At 36.9% G+C, this 25,552-nt stretch overlaps 1 protein-coding gene across 1 annotated transcript in view; it reads left to right on the top strand.

The window, feature by feature from the left end:
- The window catches only part of PLPPR1 (phospholipid phosphatase related 1), a 126,380-nt gene that overhangs the window by 83,481 nt on the left and 17,347 nt on the right, over positions 1-25,552 (top strand). The window contains exon 3 of the mRNA XM_063082599.1: positions 13,847-13,979. Within this exon, the coding sequence (XP_062938669.1) occupies positions 13,847-13,979 (133 nt within the window). The remainder of the gene's footprint in view (positions 1-13,846; positions 13,980-25,552) is intronic.

Below are 25,552 nucleotides of genomic sequence, written 5' to 3'. Positions count from 1 at the left end.
AAGATTTACATCAGAAACTCTTCTCCAGGCTATGGATTTTAACCATCTCTTTTCCATTGATTCATTTCCCCGAAATGACACAAATTGAAATGTGGGTCAAATGCCCCAGTGGGAAGTCAAGGCGATATGGTCAGAGGACAGTGATCCAAGCATTAAGAATCTGCAGCTCTACTCAGCTGTGTATTATGAAATTCTGATTCAGCCTTTCCAATCCTCACAACAGCCCAGTGAAATAGAAAAGGGACACCCAAAAGAACACAGAGAAAGTGCGTGGTCCCACATTGATACTCGACTAGGTTAAATGATTTGCTGAAGGTTCCAGCTAGTTCTGTATATGATTGGACAACCAGCCACCCATTTGGTTCTATTTTTATATTCCTCCAAATGAGGGACATTGCTGGGGACCAGGGCTGATTACAGCTGACTGTCTGATGGCAGAAAGTAGTATGCCCTTGCAACCCTGCTGATGGTGTTTGATCTTTCCTCAAGAACTAAAAATAAGTGAGTAGGTGCAGCACAGAAAGAACGACTATTCTGATGCTCAAGGGAATGTCATAGGAGCTGTGTTCACTTCTGCCCCATCTTAGTGAGGTATGGCTTGTCCAAGAGCAGCCTTTGTTGAGCCACTGAGTCACAGACCCCAAGTGCCTACCTAAGCACAACCCTGCTGAGTGTGCATCCTTCATTCTCCTCACAATGTACTCATCTTTCCTCAGGGTTGGCCTGCCAAGAAAGGCAGGGGCTCAGTCATCACTCTGCCCCCAGTAATTGTGTGACTTGTCGTAAGTTTCGTCGTAAGTTTCTCATCTGTACATAAAAGAAAAGGTTAGGCTAAATGATTTCCAAAATCCTTCCAATTTTCAGATTCCACGAGAACCGAAAAAGGGAACATTCTGATTGGAAGGCTCCAAATGTTAGACACCCAACTCCCAACTTCCTTTTGGGAGTTCAATTTTGTACCTCTGTGCCTGGTCAAGTGTCCTACAGAACCGCACAGATTTAAAAATTCTTCCTTAAAACCATTTCCTATGCTCTCTGGAGTATAATGAAGGCAGGACTCCTCTTGAGTGATTTGTGTGACACTAACTAATGGCAAGTTTCAAAAATGTAGTGCAACCTGGACTTGTCCTTGGCTTTCTTTGCATCCTCAAGCACATTAATCATGGAAGAACATAGCACCCTACACTGTTGTCCGTGTCTCTGCAGATGCGCATTAATAACCCTTCACAACTCCAGGGTCGCACAGGAAAAGACTGTGCTGCGTGTTTGACCTGTCATTTTCTATTTCTTCTTTTGTTCTTTGCTGTCAAAAAATATCAGCATCATATTGAGATAAGGCCACATGGGATAAACTGCACAGGGCCAAGGCCATGGCTGTCCTAGATCTTTAGGAAAGGTTGGACCATGGGAGAACCATTTAGCCAAAAGTAGGGGCCCTTGCTTCAAATAATCTTCAGGTGTATTCTGACCACCTGAAGACCCTGGGTAACTATTGCCTCAGGCCTTCTGAATAAACTCATATAACCAGAGTCAAAGGAAGAGAGTCTGTTTGGATAAAAGGATTTGTTCGGCAGAGAATCTGATTTACCCTTATTTTATCTCAGCCCCAGTGGTACAAGGCATGAGAAAATGGCTATTAAACCCTTTTTCTTGGCCTCCCAATGAAGTGACAGGGGAGCATTTAGTACTGAATCAACGGAACATCTGACTCCCAGCCCAAGAGAATTGAAATAGCTTGTAGTTTGCATGCAAGAATGCATGCTTGCATATGTATAAGATTCATCTAAAATTTCCTAGGAAGGGAAGGGACAAACACAATTTGAAAGAAATTGTGAATCTTCATTTTGGGGTTTCTGGGCTATAAGCTCTTAGAGCAAATGTAAAAGCCTGGAGCACAGTACATATCACAAAGTGGGCTCTCAATAATGCAAGTCTGTTGGCTAGCTGACGAGGGACGCAGCTGCTAAAGCAAAGGAGACATTATACGGCCTTGTACTCCCTCATCTGCCTCTTGCAGGCTCTGAACAATCTCATCTGTTGCAACTCCTTTTTTACGTTTTATAATTCACATCTTTTTCTCTTTTGTACATTGTTACATGGCTTCCTTTTAAAAAAAAATTTTTTTTTACCATGAGCACATTTTTTTCATTGCTAATATACTCTTTACAATTTACATTTTCTGGCAAAGATTTATACATACCCCCATTCATTGTTGTTGAGTAGAGAAAAAACTTGAAGAAAAAATCCAATTGCTCATTTTCTGCCTGTACTTCAAATGAGTGCCCCAAATCTCCTTTAGAGGTTGCTTCCCCGGACACTGTTCCACAGAGAGACGTGCATCACACCTTGGAGATGTGTCTTTCAGTCATTGGTGACTAGATGATTGTGTTAAGGAGCTTGATCATTTGTTTCTTGAAAAGAATACTGTTTGCCTACAAATATGTGATGATTAATTTACTTGATGATCACAATACATTTTACTTTTTACCAAGACTGATATTTTAGCAAACTTATTTAAAATTTCCATTTCTGTTATACCCACTGTCCAGAGGAAAAGAAAAAAAATGCATAAGAGAACACTATGCTTTGGAAAAGTACAGTGCCACTTTGGTGCTTTTATATCAAATCTCAACTAAAGAGAGCCTTCTGAGTGGGGTGGATGTGGCCTCTGGAGTAAGACCAGTAGGGAGGCTTCAGTTTACAAAATACTTATTATCCCAGTTACTGAGTGATTTTCAAAATGTCATCATCCAAATGGCATCAGTTTGATTTAAGCCTTGAGCTTTGACAGGCACAGGACATGTCTAGAGCTATAAAATCTGTTATTTACATCTATGTATAATAGAGCAGAAATCAAGAACTCTTGAACCAACAAAAGCTCAGGAACTAAGGGGACCAGAACCTCTCTGCAGATATGGGATGCCAAGGGTACTCATTAAGAAAGATAAAAGAAAAGCATGAAGACATTGGCAGTCAGGGCTGGCAGCAGAATCTTTATGTTTAGAATCTCCTGCATTACTTTCAAACAAAATCTGCAACAAAAACCACATCTGACTTTCTTGGAAATACTCATGACTACAGAAGCCTCCCAAAGAGGATCTTGTAAGCATCTAAAAATCCTTGAGGCTGAGAACTCTGAAACTACTTAGACACTCATGTTGGTGGGTATATAAAGAACTCTCTCCTTTTTCTCAGACTGTCAGAAATAAAATACCCAGAGAGTGGGCAAGATCGGGTCACTAGCCTCTCCTGTCCTTTACGAACGCGAAGTGGCAGAGATATCAACAGATGTGATGACTCTGGGGTAGGTTATATCCACTTTGCTTTCAGGTAGGTTACATGGTGAGGTCCCATGAGATTACAGAAGTGAATGACGGCTGAAGGAAGAAGCACTGCAAGAAATCACACTAGCCCTGGGAGAGCTTAACTGACTGAACTGAGATTGAAGCCCAATTATGTGATTTCAGTTTCCCTTAATAAGCCTTCTCTTGTCAGCTTCTATCAAAAAGGCAAAGATGTTGAAGCTGAGAAATCACCTTAGGGGTCTTCTAGTCCAACTTCTTCAATTGAAAGATGAGAAAATGATGCCAAAAGGGGTCAAGTAATTATTCCAAGATTAAACACCTGGTTAGGGGCAGAGTTGAGCTAGAATCACACCATGTTTTCTTACTCTGAGACTAGGCACAATGATTTTTTTCATCTATTTCAACACAAACTCCTGCCTAGATAGACCAGGAACTGAAGATATCAAACATTTATTGAACATCTATAGATGCTTTTATGTATATTTTTAATCTTCTAAACAAATTTCTAATGTAGTCATTACCTTATGTTCAAGTAACAACAACAACAACAAAAAGCCTGAAGCTCAAAAAGTTCTAATTACTTGCCCAAAGTCACAGATCAAGAAATGAGAGAGCTGAGATTTCAACTCCAAAGCCTGCATTCAGGAAATAGGAACAATTTTGATATTGTCAAGTACCATAGCCACACTAGCATATGGATGAACTCAAAATATATATTGCAGGAATTCTAGATGTCGTTTTCAATGGCAACTACATATAACATGCAGTGAAATCCCCTTACAATATGAAATTATAATACATCTTCCAGTGACTACGTTGTTTTTTTTTTTTTTACACAATCTGTTTATATTTTGAAACCTAAAATCGGTCCCCTAAGTTTTTTGCATTTATATCAGTTATTTATCATTTACCATATCTCCTGTAAAACATTTGTGAAGGGGAGGGGTGGCACAAGATGGCAGAATAAGATTCTCCAGTGATCCTTCCCCCACATAAACATCAGTTTGAACAACTATCCATGCACAAGAATACCTTTCACAAGAGCTGAGGAAATCAGCTGAGAGATGACAGTATGTGGTTGTAGTACAATAATAAGAAAAGACACATTGAAGAGTACAGGAAGAACAGTTTTTCATTACCCATATCAACTCTTCCCCAACTCCAGGCAGCAAAACAAGGAGAGAGACATCAGCCACTTGGGAAAAAGATATGGAAGTGAGACAGAACATTGCCTTGGATCCTAACACTGGACCTGCTATAGTAAAACCCAGCACCAGGCACAGACCCCCATAGACTAAGCCTCTAGACCCACCCCAGTTCCAGGTAGGACCCCATAGCCCCAGACTTCAGGCCTGTGAGGCAGACTTGATCTCTGGTTTGCACCACCACCAGGTTGACGTCAGCAACCCTGGGATCCAGACAGGCCTCAGTGGCTCTGAGCTTAAGGCACACCCCAGCCACATATCAGCTGCGGTGGTTTTTGGCTTCAGAACTATGCCAGACAACCTTCCCAAAATCTCTGGACAGGCTGACTGTCAAAGGGATTTCCCAAACAAAGCCAATCTCAGAAAACTGAAACAAATTCCTATGCTTCAAATGCACAGACATTAAGGATCAAGAACAATAAGAGAAACAAAGGGATAAAATAAAGTGCCAGTGACAAATCCTAAAGAAACAGAGATGCATGAACTGCCTGACAAAGTATTCAAAATAACTGTTTTAAGGAAGGTCAGCAAACTTCATGAAAATACAGAGGAACAATTCAATGAAATGAAGAAAACAATAAGTGACCAGAACAAGACATTTAACAGAGATATTAAAATAACAAAAACACATCAAACAGAGTTTTGGACCTGAAAAATATATTGAATAAAATTTTAAAAAATGCAATAGAGACCATTTACAGTAGAATTGATCAAGCACAAGAAAGAATCTGTGAAGTTATAACAGATTACTTGAAAATATACTGTCAGGGAAGAAAAAAGAATAAAAAGAAATGAAGAAAGCTTACAAGATTTATGGGACAGCAACAACAGAGCAAATTTGAGTCATACAGTTTTAAGAAGAAGAAGAGAAAGGAGTAAAAATCTTATTTAAAGAAATAACAGCATAAAGCTTTTCAAATCTGGAGAAAGATGTAAATATCCAGGCATAGGAAGGTAAAACGTCTCTAATCAGATTCCATCTAAATAAGACTACCCCAAGACATATTTATCAAACGGTCAAAAATCTAAGACAAAGAGAGGATCCTGAAAGATGCAAGAAAAAAGAAGTGAACAGCATATAAAGGAGTTCCAATATGACTAGCAGCATATTTCTCAACAGAAACCTTACAGACCAGGAGAGAGTGGGATGATAAAGTGCTGAAGGAAAAAACTACCAATCAGGAACATGGTACCCAACAAACTTTCCTTAAGAAATGGAGAGATGAAGATGTTCCCAGCTGAGGAAGTTCATCACCACAACTGGCTTACAAGAAATGCTAGAGGGAGTTCTTCAAGCTGAAAGAAAAGGATGCTAATGAGTAACACAAAAACATCTGAAAGTATAAAACTCAATAATAAAATAACTGCACAAATTCAGAATATTCTAATATTGTAATGGTAGTATGTAAATCACTTATAGCTTTAGTATAAAAGTTAAAAGACAAAACTATTAAAAATAATAGCTACAATAACTTAAGAAATATGCAGTATAAAAGGATGTAAATTGTGCAATCAAAAATTCAAAATGTAGAGGGGAGGTGAAGTAAAAGTATAGAGTTTTATTTTGTTTTGTGATCAAAGTTAAGTTGTTATCAGCTTAAAGCAACCTGTTATAACTATAAGATGTTTATTGTAAACCTCATAGTAAGCACAAAATAAAAAGCTCTAATAGATGCACCAAAAGTAAAAAGCAAGGAAAACATACCCAAAGAGAAAATCAATTAAACACCAAGGAAGACAGCAAGAGAGGAGGAAAGGAAGAAAGGATCTACAAAACAACCAGAGAACAATTAACAAAAAGACAGTAGTAAGTCCTTACCTATCAATAATTACATTGAATATATATGGATTAAATCCTCCAGTCAAAAGACATAGAGTGGCTGAATGAATAAGAAAGCAAGACCCAACTATATGCTGCCTTTGACAGACTCACTTCACCTGTAAAAACATACATAGACTGAACGTGAAGGAAAGGAAAACAAGTACTTTATGCAAATGGAAACTGATAAAATAGACTTTAAGCAAAAACTGTCTCAAGAGACAAAGAAGGCCCTTATTTAATGATAAAGGGCTTAATTCATCAAGAGGACATAACTGAAAATATATATGCACCCCACATCAGAGCACCTAAATACATAAAGCAAATATTAGTAGATCTGAAGGGAGAGATAGAATGCAATACAATAATAATAGGAGACGCTAAAACCCCACTTTCAGAAATGGACAGATCATCCAGACAGAAAATCCGTAAGGAAACAAACTTCAACTATATCCTAGATAAATGGGCCTAACAGATATATTCAGAACATTACATTTAAGAGCTGGAAAATACACATTCTTTTCAAATATATATGGAACAGGGATAGATTATACATTGGGCTACAAAAAAGTCTTAAAAAATTTAAAGAAGATTTAAATCATATCAAGTATCTTCTCTGACCACAATGGTATAACACTAGATATCAATAACCAGAGGAACTTTGGAAAATTCACAGACACATGGAAACATTATCCTGAACAACCAACAGGTCAATGTAGAAATTAAAAGGGAAATTAATGGAAACACAACATACCAAAACTTATGGAATACAACAAAAGCATTTCAAAGAGAGAAATTTGTAGCAATAAATGTCTACATCAAAAAACAAAGATCTCAAACCACCTAATGTTGCACCTCAAGGAACTAGAAAAAGAACAAACTAAGCCCAAAGTTAGTATAAGGAAGGAAATAATAAAGATCAGAGCATAAATAAATGAAATAAGGACTACAAAATCACTAGAAAAGATAACCAAAATCAATAAACCTTTAGCTAGACTAAGAAAATAGAAGACTCAAATAAAATCAGAAATGAAAAGGAAACATTATAACTGATACAACAGAAATATAAAGGATTCTAAGAGACTGTCATAAACGATTATATGCCAATGAATTGGATAACCCAAAAGAAATGGATAAATTCTTTGATATATACAATGCACCAAGACTGCATTATGAAGAAACAGAAAATTTGAACAGACCAATAACAAAAAGAAAGATTGAATCAGTAATAAAAACTCTGCCATCAAATAAAAGGCCAGGATGTGAAAGCCAGATCCATACTGGCAGGATGCCCATTACCACATCTTGGGCACGAGGGGTGACAATCAGCTTTGTATCACATGAATATTCATAACCAATAAAAAAATTTGTTTTTTATAATTCAGTCTTCCTACTGGGTATAAAATGGAACTTTTTTCTGGAAAAAAGGAAAAGTAACTGAGTACATTATTTTCCCCCAAAATGAAAAACATAGATTTATTTTTTAACTGATTATGCTTTCATAAAAATAATTCAAGCACTATGGAAATTATAGACAAGGTTGAAAAAAATCACCACACACACACACACACAAAAATCCCAGAAGTTGATAGCTTCATTGCTAAATTCTACCAAACCGTTAAAAGAAGAACTAATATCAGTTATTCTCAAATTCTTTCGATAAATCAAAGAGCAGGGAATACTTCCAAACTCATTTTGCCAGCATTACTCTGATACCAAAGCCAGACAAGGACACCACAAAAAAAAAAAAAATAATAAAAAAATAAAAAGAAAGAAAAAGAAAAAGAAACTAAACAATATCCCTGGTGAACATAGATGCAAAAATCCTCAACATAATTCTAGTAAACCAAATTCAATAGCACCTTGAAAAGATCATTAATCATAATCAAGTGGGATTAATCCCAGGGATACAGGATGGCTCAACATCCTTTCATGATTAAAAAAAAAACTCAATAAATTAGGTATGGAAGGAATGTATCTCAACACAATAAAGGCCATATATGACAAACCCACAGCTAACGTCATACTCAACAGGGGAAACTTGAAAGTTTTCCCTCTAAGATTTGTAACAAGACAAGGTTGCCCACCCACTCTCTCACTTCTATTCAACATAGTACTAGAAGTCCTAGCCAGAGCAAATAGGCAAGAGAAAGAAATAAAAGGCGTCCAAATTGTATAGGAAGAAGTTAAATTGTCCCTGCTTACAAATGACATTATCTTATATGTAGAAAACCCTAGACATTCCACCAAAAAACTGTTAAAGCTAATAATTCAGTAAAGTTGCAGGATACAAAATCTATGTATAAAAATCAGTAGTATTTCTGTACATTAACAACAAACTATCTGAAAGAAATCAAGAAAACAATCCCAATAATATACAGTAACTAAACAAAAAATTTTTTTAAAGAATAAATTTAACCAAGGAGGTACAAGACCTGCACAATGAAAACTGTAAAACATTGATGAAAGAAATTGCAGAAGACACAATTAAATGGAAAGATTTCCCATGTTTATGGATTGAAAGAATTAATGATGTTAAAATGTCCATACTACCCAAAGCAATCTACAGATCAATACAATCTCTATTCAAGACACCAATGACATTCTTCACAGAAATAGAAAAAACAATTTTAAAATTTGTATGGAACTACAAATGACCCCAGATGGCCAAAGAAATCTTGAACAAAAAGAGTACAGCTGGAGGTATGACACTATCTGACCTCAAAATATACAATAAAGCTATAGTAAACCAAACAGCAGGGCACTAGCATAAAAACAGACACAGAGACCAATGGAACAGTGTAGAGAGCCCAGAAATAAATTCACACATTTTTCAACCAACCTATTTTTGACCAAGTTTCCAAGAATACACAATGGAGAAAGAACAGTCTCTTTTCAATAAATGGTGTTGGGAAAACTGGATATCCACAAGCAGAAATATGAAATTAGACCCTTATCTCACATTGTATACAAAAACCAACTCAAATCTAAGACCTAAAACTATGTAACTACCAGAAGAAAGCATAGGGGAAAACCTTCATGACCTAGGACTGGGCAATGGTTGTGACCCCAAAAGCATAGGCTACAAAAATAAGCAAATGGGATTACATCAAACTAAAAATCTTGTGCATAGCAAAGAAAACAATAGAGTGAAGAGACAACCTATAGTATGAAAGAAAATATTTGCAAATCATATATCTGATAAGGGGTTAATATCCAAAATATATAAGGAACTCAGCTCAATACCAAGAAAACAACTCAATTTAACAAATGGACAAACTACCTGAATAGACATTTCCTATGATGACATAAAAACGGCCAACAGGTATATCAAAAAAATGCTCATCATCGCTAATCATCAGGAAAATGCGAATTAAAAATCACAATGAAGTATCACCTCACACCTGTTAGAATGGCTATTATCAAACAGACAAAACATAAGTATTGCTGAGAATATGGTGTAAAGGGCACCTTTGCACACTGTTGGTGGGAGTGGAAATCAGTACAGCTATTATAGAAAAGAGTATGGAGGTTCCTCAAAAAGTTAAAAATAGAACTACCATATGATCCAGAGGCCATTGTATTTCTTATTGTATCACAATCACACATTATATGAGATATTCATTTATTGGTTTATATTCCCCCACTATATATCTGTTCACTTCTGTGTCTGCACTGCTAGAACAACACCAGGCACAGAGAGTGTCCTCTCCTCCCAAGAGCTGTTGAGTGCTAAATGAGTAAATAAGTAAATTTAGAATAAAAGAGATAGTTCACTTTACATTATTTAATTTCTGGCTTTATTTATTCTTAAGCAATACAACAAGAATTCTGTGACTTCTGGTACATATTGGGGATTTCCTCAAATGTTCATCTTCAGGGAAATTACACTTGGAGAGTTCTATCCGTTAGTAAGTCCTTCAAGGATTCAATCTCTTATTCATTTAACAAATATTAATTGAGCCTACTATATTCCAGGCTCTGCCCTAGGCACTGTACAAGGAAAGTCAAATGTTATTCCCTCAAGGACTCAAATGGAGGGGGACATATAGACAATAATTGCAATTAATTAGGTAGGTATGGGTAGAAATCTGTATATTGTGCTGTGGCAGCAACAATAAGAGGGTCTCCATTTTCTTGAGGGGACATGGAAATGCTTCACCTAAGGCAGTGACATTTTCACTGCATCTTGAAAGACACATGAAAGAAATCATTTTTTCTTCTTTTAGTCTGCTTTGTTAAACTTGTATTCTAAAGGACCCTCATTAATCTGATATGCTTAATTCATTCAACAATGAGAAACTGCTATATATCTTTCACGGGGCTAGGTTCTAGGAGTACAACTTAGAATAAGATAAGCAGGACATCCCATAACTAAGAAAACCAATAAAAATATTTGTGATAAGAACTAGAAAAGAGAAATAATAGAACAGATTCATGTACAATAGGAATACCTAATCTAGTCTATAGGAAAAGCTCCCTCAAGCGTTAAGCTTTCAGTAGTATCAAATGATACTATTTCATTTATCCAAGCATGCATGAATTTATCCTCATCTGTTCACTAAGATAAAGAATAGTAATGAAGTTCCATTATACACATTAGAGAAAAACAAAGCTTGTTGGCACTTTATTTTGGCACAGATAGGACTTTTGAGGAAAAAGAGAGGGCTGAGTTCTTGAAGCTATTCAAATATGTTCACATGGCAGAGCATCAATTCATCATTAATTCCAAGGGATGGTAGGTACAAAATATTTGTAAATCTACACAACCACACCTGGACATTGCCTGCCAAGGTGATCTATGCTGGGTCATCATTTCTCTTACCCCGAATTCTATTTCCATCTACTTCCCACCCTGGTTCTGACTTGTTCAGATCCCTTGGTACCAATACTGAGCCACTATCCCACCTGCAACGCACCTAGGCCACACCTCTAGGTGGACCTCACTGGCTCTTCCTGGTGGATTTCTCTATCATTTAGCCCCCACGGTACCATGTCATTCTACACATCTGCCCCATCTCTGCTGGAGCTGAACAGCGTCCTCCAACCTCAAGGGAGTTTCATCACTTTTTAGAGTGTGACCGAGCTGTAAAGCAGGGTCTTCAGATCTAAAGGCTAAGGATAATTTTGTGCTGTTAAAAACATTCTGGCTAAGATGTAGTCATAATAAGTTTGTTAGACTAAATGTGACTACTAAAATTTTTAAAGTAGCATTTTCTCAAAATAATTAAACTGGGTTGTGACTATTACAATCATCTTAGCCTGTAATAATGACTTTTCTACTTTCAAATGGTTCTTTCTCTCCCTTCCCCATATTTTCTCTAATGTCAATGCGAACCAGAGCTGTTTATTTCAAGATCACACTATCCAGATTTAGGATGTCTCCAGGGAGGTGGGTCATGAATCAAGGAGAGAACTCTAAGGCTTTGCTGAGCTACGGGGATTTCAGGGGCCTGGTTGCCTGTAAGACAGCAAGCCTCCTCCAGGCTACATAAAATGTTCAGTCTTCCTTCCTTTTAAATAAAATTCAAATTAAAGCTTTTTTTTTTTTTTTTTTTAAAGAACTAATCACGCTCCAGGTTCTGGGCAGGGAGTATGAGCAATAACAGAAACATTAATGGCCCTCAACTGGAGGAGCTCAGAGTCTTGAGGGATAGATTGACATTTTCCATGTGATGGGGTAAGAACCATAATAGTGGTCTGGATCAAGTGCTCTTGGCAGAGGAGGCAAAAGGCCCTCCTGTAAATAAAGATGACAGATTATAAATATACAACAAGCAGCAGAGTCTCCTAGCCATGAGGTACATTTGGCATTAAGAATGAAAACTGACTACAGCAAACCCAGCTTGCCTAGAGGAGAGAAATCCCCTTAATCTACCCAGGAACCTTGGCTTCTTAGCACTTTTCTCTTGTAGTGTATATAAGACACAACCTGTTTAGTTTTACAGGATCTCTGTGTGTGTGTTCCTTAATAGATTATGTTCTCACAGAGGATAGAGGCATTTTATTCATCTCAGAATCTGCCTCCCTAGTGATCTAGCAAAGTGCTTCATGATAATATAATAGAAGTAATAATGATGATGAAAATATTGATGTAGTTATTCTTGTTAAATCATCAATGATAACAACTTCAGCCTCTTATATAGCACATATTATGTTGCTATATAATATGTTCTAAGCAATTCATATATAAACACACACAGATACATATATACACACGTGCGTGCATATGTGCATGTATATATTTGATTAAACCTACAAATAGACACCGTTATCCTGATTGTACAGATAAGACAACTGAGGCATGGAAGGGTTAAATAATTTGTTCAAGGTCATTAGAGATAATAAGTTACCAACACCTGCTCTGAAGCCGAGAAAACCTGGCTTCACTGTCCTTCCTCTTTTAACCACTACACTTGTTCATAGCAGTGACTCAAAAAAAAAAATCTGTTGAATTTGTACTTAATATTGAGGACCCAGGAAACAAACCGGGTTAAATGCAATCTGTTTTAAACACTGAAAGATGCTTATGATGTTAAAGTATGAGATAGAATGATGTAGTGGAAATAGAACTACAGGCTACATTCTAGAGCTGCTTTAGACTCTGTGGCTGTGGGTCGCCAAGTTCCTGAGATTCTTACTTTTCTTACCCATAAAGGGAATAAAAAAACAGTTATAAGTGATTCCAGTTTTAAAATTTTATACTTTAATTTCCATTACCCATGTGCCTTTCATGATATTATCATCTTTATCCATCTAAACAGATATTCCACAATGACAGGAGGAATATAAGGTATGAGAATTCTTAAACCATTGATAAAATTTTTCTAAAATCATAGATCTATGTATAGTAAAAAGACCATCTATAAAATCACATTTTTCTGGGGAAATGTTGCTGCATAATAAAGTAATAATTTATTGTAATGTGTATTTATAATGCCTTCTTGGGCACATTGGCTGTCTGAATCATTCTTTATCATTGAACTCTGACTTAAAAAAAAACTTCAGTCCCAGCGTGAGCTTTATCATAAATTCTATTAGTATTTCAAGTTATGTTTTATATGACTTTAGAATTTAGTATTACAACAAACAAAGGGTAGGCGGGGGGAAGAAGACACAACAATTACAACAATTCCTTGAACTTGTTAAGACAAGTGAACAGATATGATGTAGTGGGGGGGTTGGCGAGAGAGGGAGGGGGGAAAGAGGAATGGGTAAAGGGACACGAAAATCAACTACAATGTATACTGAGAAGTTAAAATAAAATAAAAAATTTAATATTACAGCCTGAATGCTATCTGAAATTATCAATTATTGCTCTCTCTAATTCTTTTGAAGTGTTCAATGAAAGCTACTATATAACTCTCCATATCTCCAACATGATATGTTTTAAAAGGATTGTGGATCTTCAAAAGTTTGTTTTTGGGGTTTTTTTTTGAGGGGGGGTTCTTTTAAAGCCACTGGTCTCTTATCAAACAACTCTTCAACGTGACATTTTAAAAACATTTCTTCCCCAGATTTTTATTGGTGAGATATCCATGTATTTCATAAAATCAACAAGAGAATCCCTGATTGCCCAGGAGAAAACAATTCTGACTGGAGAATGCTGTTACCTGAACCCCTTACTCCGAAGGATCATAAGATTCATAGGTGAGTACAAGAGCATGCTGAACTAAGCCCTCACAAAGATAAAACTTATTAAACTTACTCAAGGTAAACACACTTGATAAAATAAACTAAGCTATGGAACTATCAACTTTAAAAGCAAGGGCTGCTTTGGAAAGTTTCTAGGAAGAACAGAAATTGAGCCTGATCTTAGGGCCAAGTCAACATTTTTTTTTTTTTTTTTGTCTTTTTCGTGACCGGTACTCAGCCAGTGAGTGTACCGGCCATTCCTATATAGGATCCGAACCTGCAGCGGGAGCGTCGCTGCACTCCCAGCGCTGCACTCTTCCGAGTGCGCCATGGGCTGGGCCCCAAGTCAACTTTTTGACCCTTGAAGTGAAGTGGTACTTATTGTCTTATGATTGTAACTTTGATTTTTTTCCCTATGCAACATTTATCAGAGATTTGCCCCGGACATATATTTTAGTATTGATTGGATATTGCCATATACCCTTTAGCTGAGTCAGCCAAGGGTTGGGGGCAACTGGGGACATCGATAAAATGAATTTAGAAATAATCAAATTTCCTGACAAAAGATTTCTCTTCCAGTATTTTTTATGCAAAGAATTTAACAAAGAATGGGAGATCTAAAGCATTCTAATGAGATCCTGCAAATACCTACTGATCGAATCTTCATGGGAGCCATGATAAAACTCCCAAAGTGTGAACATGGCTAGTATTAAAACAAGCCATGTTGCCATTTAGAACATATAAAACTTATAACTGAGAAAGTAAGGACCAGAACACAGCATGTCTCAACCTTTTTGGTAATGCTTAATACTTTTTTTCCCCTGTTGTAGGAAAGGGTTAAATTTCCTCAAGCCGTGAGAACATAACCACATCAAAATCAAATATACAGTAACTTCTATGATTGGAGGGGGAATGTGGGAAGTAGTAGAGTGAGAAGCCTAAGAAAATCTAATTTAAATGAAGCAACCCTTAACATTAAAATAGTCTTACACATTTACTGATGGTATTTGCAAAATAAAAGTTTACAGACTATGGACATCTGCAGTTGGATCATTGGGTATACACTGATCAATATGATATCACCGTCTACTTCATTCATTCCAAACAATGGTCCTTTCAAAGATGTCCAGAGTTTGATCATTTTCCACCAGAGTGGCTAGATAACAAATCATCAAGGGGAAAAGAGAAGGACAGAGAGAATATTTACTATACAGAACACAGAACTAGACACTTTACATACATTATTTCATTCAATTCACCCCACTTTTGCAAGGCTTTTTGCAGTCCTAATTGTACAGATGAAAATCCGATGGAAAGAGGGGTAAAGTAACTTTTCTTAAGGAGTATATATGTGCATATATGCACATTCATGTACATAATTTGATTCAGGGAGATTTTATGGCCACCATCTAATCTGCTTCCTGTACATATAATTAAAATCAGTTATTCAGAGCAGAGGATTATTATATTACAAGTAAATAGAAAAATCTTTAAAAGTCACTGTTATTTTTCCTTGGCAAAATTAAGTCATACCAATTTGTGGCCCACCCCAGCTGGGGTAGGATTCAAGAACAGAAATTTTAACAGGAATTTGTGACTTATATAGGCCTCTACGCATTGGCAGAGCCAGTCTTTGATCATTGAGGGATGTCAGAAAACCCCCACCATCTAGGAACAAATCCTCCCCGTTGCCTGTTGTAGAGTCTGAACTTCTCACTTGAGACATACAGTGGGGCTGAGTCATGGTTTCAGGAAGACTACTGTTAAAGAAGAAATTTGTCACCCCGGAGAAGCATCAAATCCCCACATTCATAATCAATGACACATTAGTCTATTTGGGTTTATTGTAAGCTAATAAGAGAGCTGGGTCCTGGTAGCATAAGCCAGAGACATTCAAATGAGGCCAGTTAGAATTCAGCCTCATGGGATGCTGCTTATAAGGAAGAGATGCTTGAGTAAAGAGACAACCAGCAGTTGACAGGTAAACCTTGGAGAATTAGAGGAAACAGCATTGAAAGGCAAGGGGAATTGCTGGGTAAAAAAAGCACTTCATGTTTTCCCTCTTCAGTTTCATGACACCAGAATCTTCCCAGGTGCTCGAGTCAAAACCCTGGGAGATACCCTAAGCCATCTGAGAACTTGTTAGAAATGCAAATTCATAGGCCTCATTTCCAATTGGAAAGTCTGGGGATCAAGCCTAATAATCTGTGTTTTAACAAGTCATCCAGGTGATTCTGATGCACGCTGTTTGGGAACCACTGGCTTAAGGCCCTTAAAATTCTGTGCCCCTTTAAGTGGTCTCCCAACATCCTGTCTTGCAACTTAGTTTCATTCATTCCAGCCCCATGAAAATACCATCTACTAACCATTTTGCAGTCATTGATCTTTCTGAAGCAAAAATACGAACAAGTTATTTCTCTGCTTAAAAACTTTCAATAGCGTCCTAGCGTTCTTAATACATAGCTTCCAGAGCCCCTTACAGTCGGAGGTGCATTCCCCAATGCCAAGCCCACCTGAGAACCTCTTCTCCCACTACGCTAAACTGCTTTACAAGCCCTCAGAAGGACGGTGCAATGCCTCACCTCAGTTCCTGTTTATGCGCTGCTCCTTCTGCCCAGAATATTCCATTGCCAATCCCTTCACCGTAAAAGCTGGCCAGATCCTACTCATTCTTCCCAATGCTGTTAAACATTACCTGTTTACCAATCTAGACAATTAGCTGCCTTGTCTTCCTGAGCCTTGCACCTACATCTTTTATAAGCACTTACCGTATTACTATGATTTCTTAAGTCTGTTATGCCTACCAATTTGTGATCCCTTGGAGAGTAGAGACTATCTTTTTCATTCTATGTCAATAGCATATTGCAAACTGCCTGGCACATGGGTTTTCAATAAATGGTTGCTTTTTTACTTTGTTTTTTGATAAGAGCAAAATAAACTTTGTTAAATCACAGATTTGCCTCAAACTATTTTCATAAAGTCATTTGCCTCTTATATAATTAACTTTATTACCACTCTTCAGTTTAGTTCTAGGAAATTAAAGAGCATAAATAATGCAATTTTTAAGAGAAAGCTGGAGAAGTCTATTCTGACATTTTATATAGGAGGGAGGAGTCTATCTTGAGAAGGGTGACTAACTTTTTCTGAGCATCTGTAAATTAATTTTTTTCATAAGAGAAAGAAGACGTACTGCTTGGAATAAAAACCGTTTAAACGGAAATGTTTCCTTTGAAAAAAAAATTAAAGTGAAATAAAGTAGTGATGAAAATGTATTAGAAACGTCATTGTGAGGAGCTTAAGTCTTTTTTTCTAGCCCAGTAGCCACCTAAGTAATATGCAATTGGCATTGGAAAATGGCAGCTGTTTCAGCTAACTATTCTAATTAAGCTGAAATGGCATAATTTTTCTTTTGCAGTTTATGTAATTATTCTAGAACCCATTACAGATAGTATTTCCTAACAAATACCATCAGCTTCACAGTGCAGAAAAGGCCAATGAAGTCGCAAAAATTTTTTTAAGAAAATAATGCTTTATGCTGTTAAGGATGAGAAAAACTTGGGATTCTTATACATTTCTGGTGAGATTAAATTTATATGCTCTTTCTGCACTGAAATTTGACAGTATTTATTTCAGTGCTATATATAAAAAACATATATTTATTTCAAAAATAAGTGTTCTTTTTAACCCAAAATTTTACATCAAAGAGTCTATCCTAAGAAAATGATCAGAGATATAAATTAATTTTAGGAACTAAAATTACTTTATAATATAGAGGTATTTAGTAATTTTCTTTTTTAAATAATGCTGCCACTGTAAGTTGCAACCACAGAAAATGTTATTTGTAAAAATTTTTAATGAAGGGAGAATATTCACGATGTTACATAAAAAGGTTAAACATATGAATCTATAATTATTTCTAAATAAAAAGTATATATTATATAAACATACATGTATGTGTAACCCATTGAAAAGACACTAAAGGGAAATACTCTGAAAATTAGCTGTTGTCACTGAGTTGTAGGATGATGGGTGAATAACTTTATTTTCTTCTGCTTTCAATTGTTCTGTAATTTCTAGTTTTTTATCATGAATATGCATAATTTTAAAATCGGGAAAAGAGCGAAAGATCTTTTTAATAAAAAGGATATATTAAATAAATGTAGATGTTTGTGTGTGAACCATTGAAAAGACACTGAAGGGAGATACAATAGAAGTTAATTTTGTCACTTCTGAGTTATAAGATTACAGGTGAATAATTTTACTTTCTTTTGCTTTCTATTCTGTAATTTCTAGGGTTTTTTTATTATGAATATGTATAATTTTGAAATGAGAAAGAGGTAAAGACCTTTTTTAAAAAAAATTTTTTTTTAAAGGGTGGGCGGCAAAATGAAGGCTATCCAGATCATGGTCTCAATGTAGAAAGGAGAGCTGAAAGTGGCACCTTGGCTCTCTGATTCTTTGCCTTCTCCAGTCTGAGTGGCATAGACTTGGAGGGATAATTCCCAGTCCCACCCCACAGACCCAAATTAAATTTTAAATGAGAAAATGGCTGAAATAGTGAAGTCAAAGAGAAAAACACTCAAATTAATCTCTTCATTTAGTAAATGCTAATTGTGTTGACCTTGACAGAGGGAACTGAATTCCTCTGATTCACCAGTCCAACAATAAATATTTTTCCCCAGGTTCTCATTATAAAAAGGATGCCTAATCTCCCAGGTTTTAAGTATAAACCTTCATAACTAACCTCCTCTACCCCTTTCTTTTTATTTATTTTTTATTTTAACAGTTGATTTTACATATCTGTGGGGTACAGAGTTAAATATTAATACTACCTGTTTCTGAGCCATTGTTCAATTTCTCAAGTTCTATTTACATGATATGGGAAGGGAGGAAAGGAACTGGCTAACAAATTTAAGCAACATTTCATAAAAACAAATGTAGTCAAATTAGTAACACGTATTTAAACTTCTCCCTTTTCTTATTCTTTTCCTCTCTCTATACCTTTCCCTTCTTGTTGCATTTCCTTTGGTGTTACATTACATTGCATTGCAACAATACACAGATTTAAGTTCTCAAGAGAGATAAACCCCCACATTCCTTTCTCAGCAAAAAAAGACTAAATAAAGTCACATTTTCCCCAAAATTCATAAAGATAAGTTCAACTAAATTTCATTCACAAATATGCTTGAGTAAATATTCTGGTAAATATCAATTATTCAATAGGAACTTTTTAATTTAATACTGAAAAGTAAAGGTATTAGAATTTGATGAGGGTTTTTGGTTTATTTGCTGTATGGAAGGAAAACTAATTTAACTTTGCCTTCCTGGATATCTACTTTCTTTTGAGTTAATAAAAATAACTGATCCAGGGGCCGGCCCGTGGCTCACTCGGGAGAGTGTGGTGCTGAGAACACCAAGGCCACGGGTTCGGATCCCATATAGGGATGGCTGGTTGGCTCACTGGGTGAGCGTGGTGCTAATAACACCAACTCAAGGGTTAAGATCCCCTTACCAGTCATCTTTTAAAAAAAATAAAAAATAAAAATAACTGATCCAAATATGCTAAGATTAGACTGCCTATTAGCACCTAAAAAAGCCTGTCATCCAGAAGCTATTTATTACAGTCTTTCATTTGAGATCACATAGTTGTTCCATTATTATTTCTAATAAAAATTTAATTAAATACCAAGCAGGCCTTCTGCCATTTAGGTCAGATCCAAGGATTAGGTAGCACTGGACAGAATAGAAAGTGCCATGGTAAACAGTTATTCATGTAACATTAATTGCCATAAATTAAGTGTGAGCTAAATGAAGCATGAATATTTTAAATGCAGTTTCAAAGGTCATGGTGTTTTACGGTTGTAGGAGTTGATACCCTGAGACGAGCTTAATGTCAGCCTTTTCAAGAACTAGAAAATCCTTCTCAATTTTGAAAGTTATGTAAATGTGCTGTATCTGAAGAGACTTTATTTCATTCAATCAGTCCATTTCTAGTAGCATTCAGTATTTATAATTAAATTATAGGTGGGGGGTTGGTCATGTTCATTCAACCTTAAACAAATAATTTATTGAGTACCTACTATATACTAGGCTCTAATTAAGGTGTTGAGGACATATTAGTGAACCAAATAGAAAGAAATATGCCCTCATTGAGTTTATATTCTAATGAGGGAAGCCAAACATTAAACAAAATAAGTACATTATAGTGTTTGTTGTAAGATAAGTGCTACAGAGAAAAATAACTAAGGAAAGGAAATACAGAGTTTGACAAGTCAGGCATGCAATTTTAAATGGAGAGGAGAGGCTGTCATAGAGTGAGAATTGTCTAGAGTTGGTAATAACTTCATCACAGGACAAAGCAATCAAGACAGGTACAATCCCAGGGAACCAGCTCCATGTGCTAACCAAGGAGGTTCAACCTGCCCAGGTAGTCTAGCAAGAAGTCATGGTGCTCAGGCACCCAACTTTATTTCTGAGTCATCAGTCTTGACACAAAAAACGTCAAGAGTAAGGCAGGACATGAGCCTATAAGCAAATGAAGAAATTTCTAGAACACAAGAGGAACCAGAGTTGAGGCTCAAGTACATTGGTCAGAAGAAGAGAACCCGGATGGATATTAAGAAAAAAAATGGAACCCCTGTTTCTGGACCCCATGAGCAGCCAAGCCACCAAACCTTGAGACTAAGATGTCTGGTACTTCTAGTAGGGATCAGGATTGGCCCCATGGGTGGAGTTCAAGGAGGCAGGGGGAGGAAGGATGCTGAAGCTGGGACCATGGTTCACCTAAAAGACACAGCTGGGGAGCAAACTCTGCCCAGGTCTCAAGAACTTGTGATGAGGTTGCTTTGGGTTGCTATTCTCAGTACGGAAAATGAATCTACTTCCCTTTCAATGTCATCAGAATATTATAGACCTGAACAAGACTGTTAGCCCAGAGCTCTATAGGTTACCCTAATTATCAAAAGTTATTGAGTCATATGAGACTCTAGCAATTGTCCTCTGAGGGCCTCCCCAGCACCAGTGTTTAGAGTCTGGACTCCAATAAAAGGACTGAGCAGAGAACTGCTTTCTCTAGCACTTTTCAGGTTAGCCAATGCAAATTCGTGACTTTTCAGTAAACTGTAAAGCAGTGTTTCTGACCCTCAGAACTGTTAAGATTTTGGGCCAGATAATTATTTTTTGTATAGAAATAGGGTACTCTATGTACTGTATGCATTGTGGGATATTTAGTAGCACCCCTAGCCTCTCCCCATTAGATGCCAGTAGCACCCTTTCCTCCATTAGTGACAATTAAAAATGTCCCCAAACATTGTCCAATGTCCCCTGGGGCAGGATCACCCTCAGTTGGGGGGGAGGAAGCATATTTCACAGACTTTTTAAAAGTAATATATTTTTGCTATGTAAGATATCGCATAGCAAAGTTAGGCACAGTGAGGTAGAAAAATATTATCTGGACATATAAAATGACTCCCAACACTTAGTAAAGAACTCTTTGAAAGCTTTCTATAATAAAAAAGAAAGTAAGGTGTGTTATGGAAACAATCTGAATTATCACGTTCGAACACAATAAAAGTGAGTAGGGAGTGCATCCATCAGAGGGCAGCAGCACCGCATCAGCATCTGTTCATCCCCCCGGGCTGGCAGCTGCGCATGGGGGCTTGATGCTGGTGCGGTGGTGGGAGTGCGAGTGGATTCAGGTCATCAGCTCCAGCTTTAGAAACTTATAACACAAAGGGCAGAATTTGAATTCTGATAGTCCTCTGAAAACTCAGGCTTCGCCATCCCTGTGTTTGGTCACCTCGGTAGACACACATCCCCCTCTCACATGAGTTTGTATCTGAGGCATACTCTCTAGCCTTATCTGTGTCCACATCTTCCATCCATTTCATTTTAAAATTATTGCCTCTGGCAAACTTTGGGAGTTTTAGTCTCTATCAATCAGGATTTGGATCCACACTGCCTAGCGGGGCTGAGTAGCAGATAGTTAGAGGTTAGCAGGGTGAGAAAGGGGGCAGACATGTGAGAGATGAAGCACTGAGGAGCTGTCCTGAGAAAGACACTCTTGTTGAGATAAAACCATGTTGTCAAGAAGTCATGAAATTTATGCTTTGGGGAGGTAGAAATGCATTTTCTAGTTTTTTCTTCTATTTGTAAAAATATATGGGGTGGGTTCCTAGTTGATTACTCATCATCTTTATTAAGTAACTGTCCTTCATCTTTACTTATCATGAGTAGTCACAATAATGACAAAGGCAGGGTGTTTTTAAAAAACCCTGAGCTGGTGAGCTCATCGCATTGTGAAAGGTGCTCTGTTAATGCAAAGGATGAATACACATAGAGTTGAATACTTTTTGTTTTAGATTGTTAGAATTATAGCCTTCTTATCACTTTCTTCTGTTTAAAAAATAATTTTATAATCAATTTATAATTACTTCCCTCAATTATAATAACTCATATTTACAAAGCTCACAATTTATAAAGAATTTTTACAATTATTTTCTATTATTTGAATAACTACCTCATGATGTAGGGACTATTTAAAGCCTATTTTACAGATGAAGTAAATGAGGTTTGGATTAATTGATTTAAACAATCTATGTTTATGATTAAAACCACATCAAGACAAGACTGTTGTCAGTCTTTGGTGTTTGCAGAGACCACAAGAATTCTTGTTCTGTAAACACCTGAAATTTACCATCAAGGACCTGGTATTCAATTTTGTCAGAAATTTTTTTTGAAGCCTAAGAAGGTATTTAATGTACATGTATCAACTTACATCAAGTGATTGTATCATGTATTAGAAAAAGAGTCAGATTCATTGCCAAGGTGATGAGAAAAGTGCCTTATGCAATGACGACGTGTTATAGATATTCCATCATGTTCTTGTTGGAAAATCGACTACAAAATTGAGGAAATCTTGTTCTGTCAAGGCAAGTGCAATACTATCTCATTGGGGAACATGCTATAAATCCTCACCTTTTCTCAGTGCTTGTGCATGTGTGCATGCATGCATGTGTGTGTGAATGCCACCAAGCATACACAGCTAATGTGCTTTTTTCATTGCCTGATGCCTACCTGTATAATTTTTAAAGTACATGAAAAATGAGCTTAGAGGATTATGATAAAGAGGATGGACTCTGGAGCTGTATTGTTTAGTTTCTAACCCACACTTCCTTACTTACTAGCTGTGTGACCTTGGTCAAGTTAGTTGACCTCTCTGTGCCTCAGTTTCCTTTTCTGTGCAATGTGGAGATAATAATAGTGTCTCCTTTATGGAGTTGTGGTGAAGATTAGGTGAACTAAGGTTGAGAAATACTAGTACATGTTAAGCACATTAGTTATAATTATCTTTACTGGGATGATTATTATTACCTACTATCTATGGCAGTCTAATTAAAACATCTCATCAGCTCAGTACATCCTTACAAAGAAATGAGATATACAGGATGACTGAAGGTAAATTATCCTCATTAGAAAACTTTGTTTGAATAAAGCATGTTAAGGAGAAAACATTTCTCCATCTTTTCTTTTCCTAAAGAAAGAGTTGTTTCCTGAAGGAATGGTCTTCACAGCTGAATTAAGGACACATGGGCAAGAACTGAATAACTTTTTTCCATTGAGATTTTCCTCCTGAGAATCTTGATGTGGAAAAAGAAAAAGCAAGAAGGAACTGTACTCATTTCTTCATATCCAGTATTCTATTTATAACAGTAATTTCATGAAAGATACGATCTAGATACGATCATGGTTGGATCAGAGTGTAGTTGAGGAAACCGAGCCTAAGAACTCCTTATGTGTTTCCTTTCCACTGTTGAAAACTGCACTGGCAAATCCATGCACTTGCTTGTACCTGTTTGTGTGGAATAAGATTTTCCATCCTTTTTCCCACAAAAGCAAAGGCTGGAAACTTATTTGAGGGCAAGTTTCCTTGTTTTATGAACATCATGGTAGAAAAGCTACTACAAAAAGATTCACAAAGCTGGTTAAATTTTGAGAATGACAAAATGTTCTCAGTATCACAGAACATAATGCTTTAATTCTTTTTCACTGCATCATTTTACTACACAGAGACAAAAGAACAATCCTCTTAACAATTTTTGATAAGAGGTTGAGAACGAATGTTGAGGAAGGAGTGGGGTGGGGGTGGCAAAACTGCAGGTCAGACTGAGCAGCTATCCACAGAGCAGCTGAGGCCACCCAGTGTGGGAACATCCACTCCCTGCCCTTTCCATATAGATGCAGAGTATTGTTACCAGCTTAACCCAGTAACTTGCTTTTATGTCTTTTTCACTATTCTTTTCTTAAGTTCCATGTGTTTCCCCAAGTGAAAAAGTGTAGGAGCTCTGCTGTCATGTAACTGTGTATTAATATTTAAGCTGACAGCCACTGCAGCTTCTCAGAATTAGAAATGAGGACATTTCTAAGATGCGCACACCTAAGTAAAACGTATCCATGAGTCCTTCCTAAGTTCATCATGACTTCTAGGTTCCTTGTGCTTTACAAATGTCTTCAATAAGTCATCTTTCCTGTGTATGGCATGGATCTTCATACTTCAATTTAAGGTTCTTTTTTCAATTCTTGCTGCATTGAAAATAAAAGATGCTTTGATTTCCAAATTATGATTCATAGAACACTTTAAAAGTCTCAGTTTTCAATTATCCTCTTCATTTCCTAGGTGTGCAGCACTATACTGGATTTTTTTAAGTTTATGAAAAAGAGACATGGTTTATGAAAAGTTTATGAAAAAGGGACATGCTATATAGTTTGATGTCAACCCTGTGTTCTATAGAATCAGGCTGCTGATTCTCTGTTAATCTTCTCTCAAGTCTCTTCAATTCATTGATTCCACAAATATCTATTAAATGTTTACTTTGTGCCAAGTTTGATATTAGGTGCTGGGAATATAATGATGAACAAAAGTAAATGTGTTCCTTGCTCTTATAAAGCTCATATATTCTACAGTCCTACTGTGAGAGATGGACACTATTGACTAATTCACATCGATGTAAAATTCCTACTGAGCAAGGAATATGAAACAGAATAATGGTAACATACAAATCTAAAACAAGAGTATTTTTCCAAAACCCCCATGTGCTATGTGATTGTTTATTTCTCCCTATTCACTCTTAAGTGGGGCAAAATCAATACACACTCAGTGTTCACCAACAGATAGAACTGAGATTTGCTCTTGGCCCACTCTTCAGAGTTATAGCTTGAGAGGAGGTTGGTGTGCACAGCACAGAGTCCAGTGCCTAGTTAGCAGGCTTTCTACTGAGCCCCTCAGCTTCCAGAACGGCATCTTCTGTCCTCACTGCTTGGTTCTCTGATGCTCTCTCAGGACAAAGTGCACCCAAAGACGCAGAACCCAGCATGAGCTGCTCTCCAGAGCACACGGCTCTCGTGCTCTTGGGGTGCAGGATGCAGATGTCTGTTCCCCTGCCTCTTTCTTGTCCAGGAGTGTGTCTCTAAATACATTCAGAAAATTGAGGTAGGAGAAGAGACCATCGTGGGCAAATTCAAAGAGTGGAACTCATCCTACTCTCTGAAAAGTCTAAAACCTGGATCTCAGCATCAGGGGCCAGGCAGTA

Source organism: Cynocephalus volans, chromosome 17 (genome assembly GCF_027409185.1).
Source record: "Cynocephalus volans isolate mCynVol1 chromosome 17, mCynVol1.pri, whole genome shotgun sequence".
Lineage (NCBI taxonomy): Eukaryota > Metazoa > Chordata > Mammalia > Dermoptera > Cynocephalidae > Cynocephalus > Cynocephalus volans.
The sequence above is the reverse complement of the archived record's forward strand: the minus strand, read 5'-3'. Positions and strand labels throughout refer to the sequence as shown.